The sequence below is a fragment of the Mesocricetus auratus genome, unplaced genomic scaffold (assembly GCF_017639785.1).
Source record: "Mesocricetus auratus isolate SY011 unplaced genomic scaffold, BCM_Maur_2.0 Super-Scaffold_6730, whole genome shotgun sequence".
NCBI classification, from domain to species: Eukaryota; Metazoa; Chordata; class Mammalia; order Rodentia; family Cricetidae; genus Mesocricetus; species Mesocricetus auratus.
The window spans coordinates 14,918,801-14,938,328 of NW_024429184.1; the positions used below are offsets into that span (position 1 = coordinate 14,918,801).

Consider the following 19,528-nt stretch of genomic DNA (forward strand, 5'->3'; position numbering starts at 1 on the left):
CGAGGGGGCAGCCCGCGGCCCGCTGATTGCCGCGCAAGCCCACGGTGGCCGGGAGAGGTCCGTAATGAATGACTTTATTTGCCGGGGCCCTGCTGAGAACAATTGAGTTTGTTATGGTAACAACGGATGCCAGCTTTCCGCCGCCCCGGGGGGCGCGGGCGCTGTAGCGGCAGGAGTTGGGCAGCCGAGCAGATGATGCGCGCGCTGAGCAGAGGGGCGTCGGAGCGGGAGCAGGGGACAGAGCAAGTGTTACCTCCCAGCCAGGCTGATCAGGGGAGCGGCTCTGGGTCGCCTTGGACAGTGCCACGGGCGGTGGATAAGGGACACACAGTGCAGAGATGGGAATTCATCGAGTTCCCTTGTTTGTTGGACCTGCCAGTATTCCTGGTTTTATCTGTGACCCTCCCCTTTGGCCCTGAGCTCGGGAGTGGGTTCCTGTCACTTTTTGTTGTTTTTGCAAAAAGGACAAAAGGCATCCCTCCCTCTGAAAACTGGGGCTTGGGGAGTTGAGGGACAGTATTTCAGAACCAGTGTGCTCTGTCTTCTGTCTGCATCCCCATGCTTTCTGGCGTGTCACCTGCCACAGGAAGCTTCCTTGCCTCCACAGAGAAGGGTGTCTTCGAGCTCTTTCAGCCTTCTGCTGCCCCTCCATCAGGCCGTGAGTTCTGAGGCTCAGGGCTTGGAGGTGCATCCCAGAAGACTTCAGGGCTTGGCACGGAGCTGTGAGCTCATCGGCTTCTTGGTGGTGTTTCTCTTTGGCTCTAGACACCAAGGTCTTTTCTCTCTGTCCCTGTCTTTCTCTCTCTTACCTCTCTTATTCTCAGTGCCATTTACAGGTACACAAGTAGATGCACAGAGCATCTGAGAAAGCAGGGTAATGCTCTGGAAGGGGTCTGGACGGAGAGTGTAACACAGACAGGTTAGCTGTGTGAACACTGTCTGTTCTCTTTCCAGGTCTCAGGTTCCCTACCTATAGCAAGGAGGGAATTGAAACTGGCTCTCAGAGCCAGTTGAGCGGGAGACACCTCAACGGGAAAATGAGGGCCAGGATCAGGTCTCTGCTTCTACCTCAGAGCCTTGGGTGTTGCATGCAGTGTGGCCACTGGAAATAAATGTCTCCCCCCCCCCTCAGCTTTCGGAGGCAGACGGTGAGATTGACGAGCTCTCTGTGTGACAGGCAGGGCTCACAGCAGCTCTCAGAAGCGTCCGGACTATTACCGTCTTCACTTTTTATAGATGGGAACTAGGAGCAGTTGAACAGTCTAAAGTCATGGAGGCAGTAAATTGAGGGCTAGGTGCAAACCCAAGCAGATGGCACACGCCCCCCCTTGGCCCCTCCCAGCTCTTCCCCGCCCACCCTGGTTCTGCCTCTTTTGTTCTTGTCACCCCCAAACTCACTGTCCACGCATGCAGGACCGCAGGTGAGTGACAGTTCCGGTTGTCATTTCTGTTTTAGAGGTAGGGTCTCATGGAAACCCACACTGCCTTGAACTCACTGTGCTGCCAAGTCTGGCTTTGACCTCCGCATCCTCCTGCCTCGGCACTCTCAGCTGGGATTGCAGGCATGTGTCACCACACTTGTTAACCAGTGTCATTTCTTCCTCTGGCCTTGTACCTGGCTGTGGATAGCTGAGACTAGGTTCTCACAGGAACAGCTAAGGCAGAACTCGGGGCTCCCCTTGGCATAGTCTAGCAGGATTTTTGAATTTGAGAAATCATCCTTTTTCTTCTTCCTTTCTTTTTTCTTTAGACCAGGTCTTAGTTGAGGGTGACCTTGAACTTCTAATCTTCCTGCCTCCACCTTCTGAGAGCTGAGAGCCACCACACTAGCTTTAAGGGCTTCTGAAAAGCAGAGTGGAGGACCCAGGTCTTGCCTTCTAGGAACAGGCTTTCAGAACAGTTTTTGGCACCTGTCTTTTGTCCCTACAACAACTTCTGGAGAACTCTTTGCTTCCCTGAGATAGCCCTTTGCTCTTTGGATAGACTAGGAAAATGGTCTCCAGTCGGGGATAGTTCTAAATGGCAAAACTAGGCAGGGCTGGGAAATTGTTCATCCAGCCCGCTTTATATCCTTCAAACCAGCATCTCCTCTTGGATGTGGTGTAGTGCCTCTTTTGCTGCCCTAAATGAAATTCAGGGAAAAGATAATCTACCAAACACACATCATTTTAAAAAGTAATATAATGACCAACTATAACCAAAAGGGGACATAATATAAAGTGATAATGAAATGTGTGCTTCACTATGTGAAGGCTCAGGTGTGACTACACCAGGGGACACTGGAGGTGGCTAGTGCTTGCTCTTCATGTGGAACGGTCAGGAATCCAGCAGCTGCAAATGCAGACAGCTGTGGTTGTAAGCACTACCAAAGCCTCAGGCAGTCCTGCCATCGGTGAACCGATTCTCGGGAATTGTAAACATGTCCTGATAAAATTCCAGCCAGTGCAACTGGTGGTTGTATTCTTGGGAGTCAGTAGATATTAAAACACCAAGGTTTTGTTCTGTTCTGTTCTCCAGGATCCCCTCGCCTCCTTGCTCATGTCCCCAAACCCAACCCTGGCTGGAATATCTCCTTCCTCCAAGAAGTCTTCCTTGATTCCACAGCCTAATAAATGCTTAAACCGGAGAATTCAGTCTAGCCTCCTCTCTCTGTGTGTCTTGTCATTTTATTTGTTTAGAGACAGGGTCTAGTGGAGCCCAAGCTTTTCTTGAACTTACTATGTAGTCCAGGTGGATGACCTTGAACTCTGCCTTCTAAGGGTTAACATCACAGGCATGGGCTACCATATCCAACTTTGTCATTTTAATTAATTAAAGAAGTCAATTACTTTCTGAGACAGGATCTCACTTGGTGGCCAGGCTCATCCTAACTCTCATTCCCCCTCCATCCTTCAGCTTGGGGGATTGCAGATGCAGGCCTCCAGGTTCATCTTTCCCCCTGTGATCAGGCACGAGTTTTCTTTGTCCTGTTCTCCCTGAGTGACCCTTGTGCTCCCTTGTTTGGGGTCTGCCTGTTCTGATCTTTTGTGTTTTCCTGACCCCAGTGCACAGATGTAAGAGACAGCGAGAGCTTGCACCCAAAAGCTAGATCTTTGCCACCTTAACATTTCCAAGGTCAGGCCTCCTGAGGAGAGAGTCACCCACTGACCAGCTCCTCGTGTGGTGCTGGTGTTGTGGGCAGGGCCTGGCAACTTGCTTCCCTTCAGACTGGTGCCTTGAGCTGGGCATGGAAGCCAGAAGGACACTGAGGAGCCCAGGTCCCACATATATCCATTCATCCTATAAGTGTATGCCTGCTCTGTGCGGGTCTTTGTTCTGGGTCTAGGTGCCAGGGACACAGCAAAGGATGAGGCAGTCAAAAGTCCTTGTAGACAGGAGTGGTATTCTATTGAAGACAGGGAGAAAAATATGAGTGGCCATGTTGTGTTGTTACATGCTTTTTGTTTTTCAGAGCTGGGTTGGGGCCCAGGGTCTGTACGGTCTGTACACACATGCTGGTGGCTGTTGAGCAGGAAACAAGACCAGGAAGGAGTCTAGGAATGCAGTGTCCCTGTGGGTGGGGCCCTGTCTCACAGAGGCTAATCTGAGTGCAGAGATGACATTTGAGTAGAGTCTCCAAGAAAAACCAGAATGAGCCAAACAGATACCTGGGAAAGTTCTAGAACAGCAAGGACAAAGGCAGGGTGTCCTTTACACAGCTGAGGGCCAGTGAGGAGGCCAGAGTGACTACAGAGTGTGGACAGAGGGTGAGGGAGCTGTATCGAGAGGTGAGGCAGGGGGGTGATGCAATGGTTAAAGCACTTGCTGTGTAAGCCAAAGGACAGGCATTTACATGCCAGAGCCCGTGTGAATGCTGGACGGGTGTGGCAGTTCCTGGGTCATTCCAACCACAGAGGGCAGAGACAGAGCAATCTAGGTAACTGGACAGGCAAGCTCTCAGGTGATTGAGGGACCCCGCCTCAAAGAACAAGGTACAAGAACCATCAAGGAAGACACTTTCTATCATCCTTAGACTTAAACGTATGCGCATGCAATACATTCATGTGCATTTACCACATACATGTAAGTGTGTGTATCTGCTCTGTCACATGTAAGCATATGTATATGTGCTCTGTCACATGTAAACATGTGTATATATACTGTCATGCTCTGTCACATGTAAACATGTGTGTATATGCTCTGTCACATGTAAGCATGTGTATATATGCTCTGTCACATGTAAACATGTGTATATATGCTCTGTCACATGCACATGCATATGAAAATAAGAAGGAAGAAAAAAGGAAGGAAATACGGGGCTGTAGTGTGAGCATCCAGGCCCAGTAAGGCCATGTCAGCCATGAGCAATTGTGGATCTTGCTGAGAGAGCAGCCAGAACCTCCGAGGCTCTCCCACCACCTACCCTTAGACAGCTACCACTTCTAGAGACAGTCTTGCTAACACTTTTGCACCTGCCACTTTTGTGGATAGCCATTCCCCTGCCCCTCTCTATGAATGAGAAGTTCCTGCTTGCCTGTGCGATGTCTCATCTCTCTACATCAAGCCCACCACATTAGATATGACTCCTCCCCAAGTGTCTGAATGATAAGGTCAGATAAGGGGCTGGCTACCCGGGATGGAGACTGGGGGGTCTGGATGTGAGGACTAAGGCTTCTGGAAGATGGGCTGTCATTTTTGTGTGTGGCAGAAGTGTGACATAGAGGGTGTCCTGAAACTCTTTGTTCCACCTCCAAGACTCAACCCTGTGCCAGCTACCTCAATGCCTTCCCTAGAGACACCAGCTTTATTTATGCTTCTTTCCCATGCCCTCTGAGTTGTAAACTGCTGTGCCTTGGTCTCTTTGGAGAACGCCCCCCCAATAATGCTGCTGCAAGAGTCTCTTCTTCCAGGCAGCTAGCCCCACCAGCTACAACCTCTTGCCTTCTCCAAGCATCATCAAGGCTTGCATTGGGAAAATGAAATTAAATGCCACAAAGAAACCGTAACAGCACATTGGACCATGTTAAAAATGGAGAGTGAAGTTTTTACTGTGGATCCGGGTGGGCATTTTGACGTAAATTAGGGAACCTTCTAAGGGAAGTCAGGAAGTCCTGAGTGGAGAGTTCAGGGCAAAGGTTCCTATGAGGCTACTGGGTGTCTGGGTGGCTTTGGGTGAGACTGAGTTTGACTTGTCCCCCAAGTTTATGGGTTGCAGACAATCTTAGAATCCATCCTAAGTTCAAAAGTTTTCAGAATGAAAGTGCAAAGATCCAAGAAGTCAGGATCAAAACACATTGCCGGAAATGCCTTGGGCATTCTGAAATTACCTATGGGGTGCTCTCTGATGGTCAGAGGTACAGAGGAGCTGACATACTGGGACTTTTGTCTAATCTGTCCTGTGACCCTAGGCAAGCTACCTCTGCCTCCAAGAGCACACTTCCTCTTCATCTGCACATTGGGAGCCATAATCTGTTGTTGGTATCTGAGGTCATCTTTGGAATCAGAGAAGCAGGTAAATGTCACAGTAACAACATGTCTGAGGTGCAGAGATATCGTTTTCTGATGTACCTTTGGCCTAGGCATACCACCTGACTGTCTAATATAGAAATATGCTTCTGCTGAGGTCAAAGCCCAAACAAGTCAACTTGCTTCCATAGGGAAGAAGGAACAGGGCTTCCATGCAGAAGGAAGAGCCTTCTTGGCACTTGTGACTGCTGTCCTCCATAAATCTGCCCCTCTTATGAGCGTGCTTGGTGGGAAAACACGCCAGATACACACAAAAGCTTCTCAAGTTCTTTTCAACTGGGACGGGAGAGGACACACGTTGGCAGGCAGAGGCTGATCTCTGTGTATCCAAGAGAAGTCGAGCCAGTCCGAGTATATCTAACAGGTCAAGCTCTGAAATGAAGAAGCAATAAGCCAGTGAAATGGTACTATCACCGAAACATGATTGATCAATTGAATTCTATCAGAGACAGTGGACAGTGAGATTAACTCAGGCCTGATAGGTTCAATGAGTTAAAGCATGGTGTTCATTTCAGCTTCATTTCACCAGTCTTTGCTTGTGAAATTGGTCAATCAATAGAGGTTGAAGATCATATATATATGTGTATATATTGGAGACTATCTTATGGAGAATATCATCTCTGCCGTTGGCTCCTGGCTCGGGCTGCCCGAAGCAGGTAATGGAGACAGAACAAGGATTTCATCAGCCCCATCAAAATGGCCCGGTATCTTCTCCAATGAAAAGTATTTTTGGATCTCTGATGATTTATCTTTTTTTCCTCTCACTTTGATCTATGACTAAACCCATACCCATCTTGGAGGAATATAGTGATTTCTCTTGAAAACATTTGTGCAATGATCAGACAGATAGATACACTTCAACATATGAACCTTCTTTCTAGTTATATTGTCCTTGGAGGGGGAAAAATAAAAACAGTGATTTAAAAACTCAAGTAGGGGTAATGCAAAGATTGCAGACTGTATATGATCTTAGACTATTTATTTTTCTGCACATCGGGGATGGTAGACGAACTGCTGTGTACTGGGGGTGGGAGGTACATTCTGGATAAGGAGTCTTGGGGCTGAGTGGTTAGTTAGGGAGGGAAGCCTTGCATGGGTTGTGAACTTTGTTTAGTACCTCTCGGTTTGCTCTTTCTTTGGCTAACTCTTTCCAGCTCACCTTAAAACTCAAGTTGAATTGTTTCCAAGCAGCCCTTTTAGACTGCTCTGTTCCAGTCTGGATTATGTGGAGTAGGTTAGGCTGGGTTTAGAGCACACACTGGAATACCCGCTTGCGTTTGGATCCGACGTCTTCTACTTTTTAGTAGCGGTGCTTGAGCAAGGAATTTAGCTTCCCCGTGCCTCGCGGTCCTCATCTTCAAAGTAAAGGCAGCAATACACGTGCTGTTCTGGGTGTTGGTAAGGTGTCAGCTACTTGGCTCCAGGGCTGTGTCTGCTCTGCAGGCCCCCCCACTTCTCTCGGCACAACAGCTTGAGTGTCCCCAGCCTGCACCCTCCTCCCCAGCGTGGGAGTTAAGACTTGAACCCTCTAAGCTCTGGAGCAAAGGCCAGACACCCACCTTGACTCTCCTGAATGATGAACTGAGAGATTTGGTACTGGCATCAGAGGCCTCCTGGCCTGGGCTGGCGGTTCATTTGGACCTGCTGTCTGGCCCCAGACAGAGCTCTTTGCCACCTGGCCTCACTGTTGACATCCCGAGGGAGGGATATTTAGTCCCTTGGGGCCTTCCCATCACCAATGCCTCTGACTCATTGGGTAACACACAGCACAATCAGATTCGCTTGAGTCAAACCTGAACGCATTTGCCAATTTGACAATTTCGTGTGTTCCTTCCCCGAGAAGAAAAGATTGAGTGAAACGAATGGGTGAATCATGGTGGTTCCAATGGAATTTTCCCCTGCGACGATTCAGATTTTCTCCGTCCGTGGCCCTAGTTTAGGGAGGGATGTATGAAATCATCTGGAATATTAGTTGAGTTCAGGGCTGCCAGGGGCTATTTCCCGGTTTGCCACCCTGACACCCTAGAAAGAAGTCTGGTCCCCCATAGATTCCCCAAAACGGCAATTAGCTGGCTCTGATTTTCCCTGCCTGGATTCCCACGGCCTTGCCTGGCTTGGTGGCCTGTGCTTGCTCTCTCATCGGGACCTCAGGTAGCTGCTCCTCAGGACCCCTTAGGTTGTTAGGCTGTCCCTAATCTACCCCAAGTTACCCCAGACAGTGAATAGAAGCTCTGAATTAGCTGGAGTAGCAACACCACATTTGTTGTTAAACAGAGGAATAGACAACCGGCTGCCTTTGCCTTTCGGGGTGAACGTCAGGAAGCCGGGGAGGGGAGCTCAGGTCAGTCTGAGTTGTTTGTCTTTGTGTCAACATTTTGTGAAGTGCTTTGGATCCCAGGTAGAAAATATACCTGTAGTCGCTGTTTTCTCTCTTCCTCTCTGATGCAGTGGATGACTTTCTGAACTCATAATGGAGGCTGGCCATTGGGGAGTTGCCCTGAAGCGTGCAACCCTGTGGCCCCTTGCATCTATCTCCTCAGGTTAGCATCTCGTCAGCAAGCACTGAGCAGAAGACCAGCATCTCCTGTCTGAGAGAGCCACACAGAGCCTCTGTACTCAGACGGCTCGGACTTTGGCGAGGGAAACAAGCTAGGCCACCATGCACCAGGTGCTGTTTTCAGTGGTTTACAATGACTCTTTAGGCAACCCCAGGGATTATGAGCATCCCATTTTGCAGATGAGAAAATTAAGAATAGAGAGGTTAAAGAAATGCCCAGGCAGGTCCTGGTGGCATCTGCCTGGAATCTCAGCTACTCTGGAGGCTGGGGCAGAAGGATGGTAAGCACAAGCCACTCTACAGGTAAGTCTGCCTGTAGAGTGAGCTCGTGGCCAGACCTAGTGAGATCCAGTCTTAATAGGTGAAAAAGGTTAAGGGTAGAGTGCTTAGAAAGTATGGGCAAGGCTCCGGCTTCAGTTGACTAACACACATGCGCGCACACACACACACACATACACACACACACACACAGACGCACACACACACAGATGCACACTCACACACACACACACACACACACACACACACACACACACACACACACACACACACACGGGAAGAGGGGAGAAGATGCTTAGGTATCATGGGTTTGTAAATGTGGAGTGCCCAGGCTTCCCCGCTGTCCTGAAACACACCCGCTTCATCCTCATGCATAGTAAGAGGCCTGGAAGTGCTCTGCTGGATGTCTACTGTGTGATCTTGATCAGCTGATTCAAGTTCCTTGACTCTACATGGAGACCCCTCCCTGAGACCAAGCTCACCAGAGGGGCGGTTAGAAGTCAACTGCAGACCATAGTTGTAACTGGGGAAAGCCCTCTAGCAGAGACCCACAGGAAAGGGTGACAGATTCAGCCTTTGGACTTTCAGACAGGCTTCGGGAAGGAGGTGGCCTTCAGGCTGAGCTTGCTGGGCGGTGAAGAGGGTGCCAAGGCAGGGAGCAGAGGGCATGAAGCCATAAGGAGCAGGAAAAGAGGCACAGGAGCACAGGCAAGACGTCGGCTGAACACTGAGGGGATGCAGGAGCGGGGCCTGGCACAGGAACACAGGCAAGAAGTCGGCTGAACACTGAGGGATGCAGGAGCGGGGCCTGGCTGGGACCTTGGGCCTTGGAGGGGAGGATGGTGACAGCAGGGGCCTTGATAGGCATGTCAGGGACATCATGGCGTTTGGTTCCCACAAAGACCCGTGGTTTATCCTGCCTGCCACCGCTCCCAGTGTGCAGGTGAGGAGAGCGAGGGCTTTAGTCTTTCTTGGTCTGAAGAGGACAGGAAGTGAAGTGACCAGAGAGGGGAAGAGATCTGCAGGTGGCATAAGTCTCTGTGTGGCTATTTGGGGAACAGTTGGTGGAACAGAACTGATCAGGTCTAGATGGAAAATTCCACCTACAGAGACCTAGGGACACATCCGCTTCTGAGTGAGTGACCACAGCCAGGCACACTCCCTGCGGTGCTGTTCTCATCTACAAAGTGAGAGGAGAAAACTCACTTCACACGAGGCTCAGGGTGCAGCTTTACCTAGAGGTCATCGAGAGGCTTGGAGAGCCCTCACTGCCGTCACTGCTAAGCCCCTGCTTTCTTTGCTAGGCCAGATGCAGAAATGTTTGCTAATGCAGCCAGCCTCAACCCATCCTGGCTCCTTACCCTTGGTGAAGCCTGTGTGACCTCGAGCCCCTCCTGTGGAGAAATTCCACAGCTGATTTTGCCCACATCAAGGTTCTTGTGAATTCTACCCAAAACATTTAAGATGTGGATTAACATGACTGGCCTGTTTTATAGATGTTGCTTTTATTTATTTTTTGCTTGTTTGCTTTTTGAGACAGGGTCTGATGTGTCCCAGGCTAGCTTCAAACTTACTATGTAGCAGAGTCTGGTCTTGAACTCCTGATTTTCCTGCCTTTACTTCCCAAGTGCTGAGAGCTCAGTTATGGGCTACTATGGCTGTCTAGGCTGCAGAACTGGTCGCTATCCTTGTAGCTCCAAGTTCCTTGAGCTCATTTGACCCAAGTTGGAAATACCCCAGATGATATCCAAGGCCCATTAGACTGGCTTAAGACTCCAGGGACAAATTATGGGTGTGGACCTGTCTTTCTCTAGCATTCTCACTGTGTGTTTGGAGGGGGTGCATTCTGGGAGTACAGTGGTACCACAGTTGTGGGAGGAAGTGACAAGCCAGCTGATCTGGGGCCAGAGTAAGGACGGGAAGTCTGTAAGCACAGTAGTGGAGCCTGAGCAGTATTGCCAGGGTTGAAAAAGACCTTGGGGAGTGTGTTCCAGGCAAGAAAAGAGAGACCTTAGGCACGGATGACAGGACTCGTGATAGAGCACTTCTCTGGCCTTCCTAAAGCCTTGGGTTCCATTCCAGCAGAACACACACACACACACACACACACACACACACACACACACACACACACACGCAGAGAGAGAGAGAGAGAGAGAGAGAGAGAGAGAGAGAGATTTCTTCCTTTTCCTTACTGCTCGTCTTGTCCATTTCTTTCTAAACAAAGCACTGATAATTAGATACTTGTTGACTGAAGGAATCATTTAGGGCATTGGTAATGGTGTGTATGGGTTTGCCTACAAATGCAATACAGAGAGGACAATGATAACTTGATATTATTTCGCAGACAAAATCTAAGTCAATTTTGAAGGAGAAAAGAGTTAAAAACGACTTTGTATTCTCTACCTATATATTTTAAGGCAGGGTCTCACTTTGTGGCCCTGGCTAGCCTCAGACTACTGTGGAGCCCAAGCTGAACTCAAATTCCTGCTCTTCCTGCCTCAGCCTCCTGGGAGCTAGGGATACAAGTGTGTACCACCATAGCTCAGCCTCAGTGAGTACCTCAGTGGTACTCACCCACCTTAGTTTACCGATGGGGACTCTGGAGCCCAGAGACAGAGAGATACTTACCGAAGCACACACAGCTAGAACCCTGGTTTGCTAGCTCTGAATGTTTTTCGCACTGGGTCTGTCTGCCCTGCTAGGGACAAGCTATGAGAACGGAAGAGGCTTGCATGGGTCTGGGGCTGCTCCCCACTCTGTGGAGAAATAGAACTTTGAGAAAAGCTACCGGCTGATCCCAAGAGTCAGCCTGGTTTCTCAGGGCTCCTCCATGCCCAGCTGAGGCCAAGTCCCAGAGGCCATGATGCCAGAGGGATTTTGCAGACTTCTGTTTGTTTTTTATCTTTTTCCTCCCAGCCTGAATCTTCAGACATAAAGTGTGTGATCATTTTCAAAGAAACAAACAAGAACCCTGCAAGAAAAATTCAAACTCCCAGAATCTGCCAAGCTTCGAAGGAGATGCAATGGCTTTACGATCTTTTAAGACACACAAGAGACAGCTTTCCCCGGACAGATGGGAATCTCAGGCCATCTTGCTTCCTTCTGCTTTGCCTGACCAGGCACAATTGTATAAAGTTTTTAGCTTCAAAGCCAGGTTCTGAATAACATTGGCTTAACCTGAAATTTGAAGCCAGCATTTCTTTGCTTCCTGAGAAGGGGCTTCCTGCCCCTTGCTCCCCTGAAGCTAGCTTCCAGAATGTTAATTCTACGAGCCATGGTTGACTAAGCCCAGCACTGAGTCTATTCCATATTATTTGATTTGGAGCAGAAAAAAAAGATTTAAAGATACCATGCCCCATATACCTTTGCATCTTTGCCTGAATCTGTCTATATATTTAAGCATACTGTTCTCCCTGGAATAAAAGAGGTTTGGGTTTTCCTGTTGCCTGCCTCTAAGACCATAGCCTCCAGTTAAGTCAACATCTCTGCAGCACCGCCGACAGTCATACTGCCTGGCTGGAGGAGCAGACTTGCCCTCGTGCTGGGGGTGATTTTTGTATTCATTTCTGTAGCTGTCTCTGAGCACATAATCTCTTTGTGTAGCTCAGACTCACAGTACACCCACTGTGGGCAGCATCCAGAGGCAGACTGGCACGTTCTTGCCCTCCAGGAACCGGGTGCCTTTTTGCTAGAGTGCTCATCTTGGGTGATACTTGCACCTGGCCTGGCCTATTGAGTTTCCATTTAATGTTTACCTCTTCCACTGATGGGACTCCAGTAAGGGAAGGGCTGTGTTAGCTCTTGTCTATGGCTGCATCCTTTGCATCAGCGCTTGCTTGCAAAGATTGTTTGAGAGAAGAGGGAGTGGATGAGTGCAGACTCATGGGACGATCCTGATTCGTACAGACCAAATCCGCAGAAGGAAGGGGTTGGTCATAACTTCATTGTACAGGTACTTTTTCTGGCAGCAACAGAGGTGAACTAACGAATAGCCTAGTGTGAACATGAAGCCCAGGGGCTTGCTGCAAAGATGAGGGGAGCTTAGAGCCCTAGGAATGGGAGCTGGGGCGGGATGGAAAGTACCCTGGAGGAGGAGGTGTGTGCACTTGCAGGCTGTGTCTGTCCTGGAGAACGGGGCACTGGCCAATGAGAAGTGTAGTTTGTGTTACTCTGGCTTGATTGGGTAACCTGTGGCTAACAGGCTGCTAGCACACACTGTCTTGACTGGCCCCTGCTCTCCAACGATGCAGTTGGGAGCAGAGTTTAGGAAACAGGGACTAGGATTGAGAAATGAAGTGGGTAATTGTTTCCCCAGCTGCTCACATCTGCTCAGGGCTCCTTCAGCAAGACTCAAGTGGCCTCTGAGTCTCTCTATAGCTTCCTGGGGTTTCATCTGTTCCTCCTGGTCACCAAGTAGGGCTTAGCATAGAGTGAAGGCTCAGGGCATGGAACCAACTCAAGTTATATAGGATGGTTCTTTGGTCCCCCTGAGAACACTGTGGGCATTGCAGGTCCAGGCTGGGACTGGTACCCACTTCTGCAGAGAAGAGGACCAGCCTCATCCAGCTGTGACTTTCTCTATATCAGTAGTGGCCCCTGTGGGCTGCACTCAGGGTTCAAACACAGCTTCCCCTTGGAAGCTCTTCCCAACTCCCCCGGGCTGGAGCATTCCCTCTAGCTTTACATGGTTGCATGTGGATATTTCTGGGAATTGTTTTATACATCCTGTCAGTCAGTTTGTAGTCAGGTGTTTATTTGTTTGATTGCTTCACTGAAGTGGGCTGCCATATCCCTCGCCTCTGCACCCTCGTTTCTTGTCTGCTTTTTAAAAATTTAATTTTGGCAGCTGGAGAGATGGCTCAGTGGCTAAGAGTACATATTGTTCTTGTAGAGGACCCAGGCTCATTCCCAGAGCTCAAATCCAGGGGCTCACAACTGCCCGTAACCACAGCTCTGAGGGGTCCAAGGCCTCTGGCCACTGGGGAAACCCACATCTGTGAACACATAACCCCCCATGCACAACATATATACACACCTAACTAAAATCACCTGAGGTTTTTAATATTACCTGGTACAGAGTAACTTTTTAAATATTTACTAAGTTGAATGTATAATTATGTATTTTGGAGTGTCCTAAGTCTTCTTGTTGTTTGTCATTTGTTTTTCTTTTTGTTTGTTTTTCTTGACAGAGGGTCTTTTGACAGACTGCCATGGAACTCTGGATCCCCTGCCTCAGTCTCCCAAATTCTAGTATCATAGTCATGTGCACCACACCCAGTAATCTGTGACCTCTTAAGGAATTGTCACTTAGTTCTGCTCCCACTCAAGCAGGCGTGTGGATGGAGGTGCTTGCAGGGGACAAGCTGCCAGCATCTTGGTCATCAAGGCAGCCTGAGTTCCCCTGAGTGCAGCCCATGGGGGCCACTACTGATGTAGAGAAAGTCACAGCTGGATGAGGCTGGTCCTCTTCTCTGCAGAAGTGGGTACCAGTCCCAGCCTGAACTTGCAATGCCCACAGTGTTCTTAGGGGGACCAAAGATCCATCCTACATAACTTGAGTTGGTTCCATGCCCTGAGCCTTCACTCTATGCTAGGCCTATTTGGTGACCAGTGACCTTGTCCACAGGAATCCAGAGTTAAGCCACCCTCCCTGGGCTTCCTCAGGAGCTCTGCCCTTGCAGGACTCTCAGCTGAGAGGATCCAGTTGTCTGGGAAGCCTCTGGGCAAGGCAAAGTTGGGCCATCTCGGGAAACAACCAGTGGGAAAGAGAGTAGCAATCTTAGCGGGAATTGCTTTCATCTGGAATTTGCTGGCTTCCTGGGAGGCAGCACAGGCTGGAGAGTTTAGCTGAAGCGAGGAGGCAGAAATTGATATGATCTCCATGGCAGCAAGAAACTTGATGGGTGCTCTGGAGTGCAAAGTCACTGTGGCCGGAGTAGCTGGGACAGGATGACTGGACAGAGCAGTTTCTGAGTAGGAGCAAGCTGAGTACTGCCTGCGTGTGTGTGTGTGTGTGTGTGTGTGTGTGTGTGTTCATATGTGTGCATGTACACATGTGCACCTAGGTACATTGGACCTTTGATAATAAGGCTCTCTGGTGGGTGCTGACCAGCACAAGAGCATGACCGGGCAGTAAGCCCCCATCTGTTATTCTTGGTGACCTTGTAGGAACCATCTCCAAGGGCCATGATGGAAGAAGGGGCCACAAGGATGACATCCTGAGGGCAAGAGCAGGCACCTGGGTTGTGAAAAGCCAGTGTCACTGCCAAAAGAGGGACTCAGGTTTTATGCTGGGAGCGTTGTTGAGAGGGACCAGCTTCTACTTTAGGCTGTGGTCTTTTAGTCTGTGGACCAGCCTTGGTTTGAAAGTGATGAGGGATCTGTTTTCTCAGGCAGCTTGTAAGCCATCCCAAAAGGCCTTTCCTGTAGAACATGTGGGGTATTTTGGGCCTGTTAGCTCTCTTAAATATCCTGAAAGGCCAGCACTCAGGTGAATCCCCAAAGTTGGTGTCTGTTCAAACCCAGGCTCTGCAGACAGAACAGCTGGAACACTGTCTTCTGCCTGAGGCCCAGGGCCCAGGCTCCGCAGACAGAACAGCTAGAACAAATCTTCTGCCTGAGGCCCAGGGATACAGCATCCCTCCACTTCAGGCGCCTTGGTTTGGCTCATTCCTCACATGGGTGGGGTTTTGTCATGACAGTGACATCTAGGGCAGAGGCTGGATGAGGCCTGAGGTATGTGGTGCCTCTCAATAGGAGAGCTGACCGTTGGTGGTACTCACATGGATTCCACAGTCCAAGCGGAAGTCCCACCTGGGTCTAATTTCTACAGCCTCCCATCAGCCTTCAGGGACAACTTGTGCTAGAGACCCCAGGGCCATGATGAGCCCTTCAGGCCATTTCCTTACAGGGACCCTCTTTCTCATGCTTGCTTTCATCTTGAACAGGTCAAATCCAAAGCACACAAAAGACAGTTCAACCCCATTTTTCAAATTAATAACTCATTGTGCTTTCTTTGAAATATAAACATCATCCCCAGAGACAGACTCGGTGGGCAGCTAACACAGCAGAATACTCTCTTAACTTACACTTTGGAATCCACAATGCTTTCAAGTTCTGAAACAAAAGGCAGCTGTTTCCCACGTACCGCTCAAATCGCGCGTAGTATATGCACTATTTCTACTGTGTTTTATGCTAGAAAATAAGACTTTACACAGTACTCATACATCTGAACATTTGCAAGAACACATCGGGCCATCTTTCCTACACCGTGGACACCAGGATCATGACCTTGCCCATCCCTCACACAGCCCCGCCCTGGTGGTCCCTGCCCATCCCTCACACAGCCCCGGATCCTGGTGGTCCCTGCCCATCCCTCACACAGCCCCGCCCTGGTGGTCCCTGCCCATCCCTCACACAGCCATGGACCCTGGTGGTCCCTGCCCATCCCTCACACAGCCCCGGATCCTGGTGGTCCCTGCCCATCCCTCACACAGCCCCGCCCTGGTGGTCCCTGCCCATCCCTCACACAGCCATGGACCCTGGTGGTCCCTGCCCATCCCTCACACAGCCCCGCCCTGGTGGTCCCTGCCCATCCCTCACACAGCCCCGGACCCTGGTGGTCCCTGCCCATCCCTCACACAGCCCCGCCCTGGTGGTCCCTGCCCATCCCTCACACAGCCCCGGATCCTGGTGGTCCCTGCCCATCCCTCACACAGCCCCGCCCTGGTGGTCCCTGCCCATCCCTCACACAGCCATGGACCCTGGTGGTCCCTGCCCATCCCTCACACAGCCCCGGATCCTGGTGGTCCCTGCCCATCCCTCACACAGCCCCGCCCTGGTGGTCCCTGCCCATCCCTCACACAGCCATGGACCCTGGTGGTCCCTGCCCATCCCTCACACAGCCCCGCCCTGGTGGTCCCTGCCCATCCCTCACACAGCCCCGGACCCTGGTGGTCCCTGCCCATCCCTCACACAGCCCCGCCCTGGTGGTCCCTGCCCATCCCTCACACAGCCCCGCCCTGGTGGTCCCTGCTCCTTGGTTTTCTTCCTCCTCACTGCTGCGTGGCTTTCCACCCCCAAGCAATACCACAGTCTGTTTAGCAGCAGTTCTCTATGCATGAACTTTGGTTGATTCCAAGAACCTTGGCATCTTTCACTTTCCATAAATAAGTATATTCCCAGGATGCAGGCTCTCAGGGACAGTGCTAGGTTGTCACCTATCACAGGTGTGTGACGGATCCGTGTGTTGCAGACTGGACATGATGGTGGTGACAAGTGTGTGTGGTGAGGACATCAGCAGGACAGGTACAGAAGGGGCGATAACACCCGTGACTAAGTCCTAGCGTCACTCTGAGCTCAAATCCTCAGGCAAAGAAACTGTGTCATTTTTCTAGGCCTGGAATTTCATCTGCGAAACGGAGAAAACAGTAATATCCTGAGTTAGTTCCTTTTTTTTTTGTTTCTGTAATGAAATTCCTCAGGGCAGGTAACTTTATAAAGGAGGAGCTCATGGTTCTGGAAGTTCAAATCTGTGGTGCTTGCTCAGCCTTGGCAAAGACTAGTGTGTGTGTGTGTGTGTGTGTGTGTGTGTGTGTGTGTGTGTGTGCACGCTTGTGTGAAAGAGAAAAGAACTGAGAAGCGGAGGAGGAAAAGGAGGGAGGAATAGGCACCACTAGACAGGAAGCCATGGAGAAGGGAGTGATCTTGTGACTCCTCCCACTCTTTAAGGCCCCGCCCCCTTTAACCAATCACTGTGGAACTTCCAAGACATTAGCGCTAGGGGCGCAAATGCAAACCCCAGCACATATATTGGGGTCAGCGTGGAAAGTAAAGGAGAAAACGTGTAACAAACAGGCTTTGCACAGTGCCTGGCTTGTGACTATGAGAGGCTGGGTCAGCGGTCAACAGCAGGTGATCTTGTCCAGGCAGATCCTTACCCGAATCCCTGTCATGGGCAGGGAATTGGGCGGGAGGGTCAGTCAGGCCCCCTTCCCTTTCCTCAGTTAGTGGCAGAGTGGCCTCCACTTACCCTATCTCTCTCATGCTCATCAAAGGTATCCAGGAGTCTCCAGTGCCAAACGGCCACTCACTTCCCGGCAGAGACTTCCTGCGGAAGCAGATGCGGGGAGATCTGTTCACGCAGCAGCAGCTGGAGGTGCTGGACCGTGTGTTTGAGAGACAACACTACTCAGACATCTTCACCACCACGGAGCCCATCAAGCCAGAGCAGGTATGTCCGTGACTCTGGCCCACCGCACCGGCGCCACTGTGCAGGCCTGAGCCATCCTGGAAGCAGGGACGTCTGGCACAGTGAGGGCAGGGGTCTTTGCAGAGTGGGCTTCTGGCCATTTTTGGCCAAGCTTGGCTGGTCACAACATCCCACGAGGCGGGTCTCTGAGGCTTCTTGTCCTGGTAGCTCCGTCTCTGGCCAGCCCCAGAGGAACGGGGCTCCTCTGGTTACTCTGCTGCTAATGGATGCTGTGTCTTTTGGTTCGTGATGATCTCCAGGGTTACTTCCTGTGATTTTGTCATCCTGTCAGTTAGGAATATGATCTAAGCATGTAGATCTAAATATATAAAAATACTTGGGCTCGCAGCCGTGGAGTACAGGATATCTCATGATGCTTGACCTATGCTTGGCATTGTGGGACTGCTCACGGGTGTGAATAGCCCAGGCATGGGGTCAGCTCTGACGGGTAAGTCAGACACCAGCCTTCCTTTCACGGCTCTCTCTGAGCTGATCCTATGGGACCTTTTACAGACCATTCAGCCAGTTTGCTTTCAGATAGGGAAACTGAGGCCCATACAGACAAAGCAACTTGCCTAAGGCTGCCCAACAAGTATTCACGTAGCAAGTACTGGCAATTGTCTAGCGTGGGTAAGGCAAGGTACCAGACACTGTGTGCTCATCAGTGAGCAGACGAGCTTGGACTTGCCCCAAACCTAGGGATTTGTAGAAGAATCACAGCTTGGAGAGATGTCTAAGGCCCTCTGAGAACCCGAAGCAGAGACTGAGCCAGCCTGGAGGCCGCCATGGTGAACAACAGTAAAGGATGTGCATGCGGAGGGATGTGTCCGGCAGGGGTTGGCTAGTGCAAAGGCCCTGTGGTCACACGGCGTGAGCAGGAGTGGGAATCCAGTGTGGCCGGGATTCAGGGGCGGGGTGGAGGTGATGCTGGAGAGGTGAGTCCACAAGTGGACTGTGGGAGGGCGCTGCTCATTCTCTTACAAGTTAAATGGCGTCTTCTCTGCCGGGCACACGGCCATGGGCACTGGGCCAAGCCGATCCCATTCTAGAGCCTGGGTTTTGGGGAGAAAAGTCTGCTTCTATCACAGACAGGTGCTGAGTCTTTCTGAGAGACGGTACAAGCCACATGTCCCCCGAGCTCTGTGAGGTGCAAATAAGTGACCAAGGGTGAGGGTGTGAGGCTTTCAAGGATGCCAGCATCTCCACTACGTCAGTATGAATGAAACACAGACGCTGAGTGTTGTGAATCCCTCTGGTTTCATGGGAATCTCGCACAAACCCCTGAAGCGGTGTTCCACTTTCTCCATTTAAACGCCTGGGAAGATGGGCCAAGGCCAGACATTCACTGGGAGGCATCCCAGAGCTTTCCAGCTCCTCACTCACTCAGGGGCTCGCTGGTCCAACACATTTCCTGCACATGGGCAATGGGCCCAGTGCAGAGCCAGGCCCGGAGGGGACAGAGGCACAAACCAGGCATCATCTTTGCCAATTCTTTCATAGATTGGTGTGACGTGAACTCAGGAACCACACATATGATGGATGATGTGTGCTGAAGGGGGCCGGGCCATGAGCTCGATGGTTGCACTGAGGGCAGCCATACTGGGGAGAGAATGTTGCACGGGATCCCAAGGCCGAGGGAGGCCATCCGGGTTCAGGTGAAGATGAGGCTCACTAGAGAGGAGGCCCGGGCTGTGGGCTCTGGGAAGATGTGTTCCTTTGGTGTCCTTCAGAACGCACGCTGCGGCCTGGTGCAGGCCTGTCTGTGAGTTGAGGCAGGTCTAGCCAGGCAAACCGCCGGCAGGATAATGACTGACTCAGTGTTTCCTGGTTACTCTGCTTCACCTCTGTGAGGCATGCCGTAATGAGGAGAGATGGGGTGAGGCTGTAAGACTGCCCTGCACACATGCAGGCACTGGACTATGAATGACATACCC

At 50.8% G+C, this 19,528-nt stretch overlaps 1 protein-coding gene across 3 annotated transcripts in view; it reads left to right on the forward strand.

The window, feature by feature from the left end:
- Pax5 (paired box 5) overlaps window positions 1-19,528 on the forward strand; it is a 184,965-nt gene that overhangs the window by 47,370 nt on the left and 118,067 nt on the right. For all 3 annotated transcript variants that reach the window (XM_021232295.2, XM_021232297.2, XM_005078758.3), the window contains one exon: window positions 17,401-17,576. In XM_021232295.2, coding sequence (XP_021087954.1) covers window positions 17,401-17,576 — 176 coding nt within the window. The remainder of the gene's footprint in view (window positions 1-17,400; window positions 17,577-19,528) is intronic.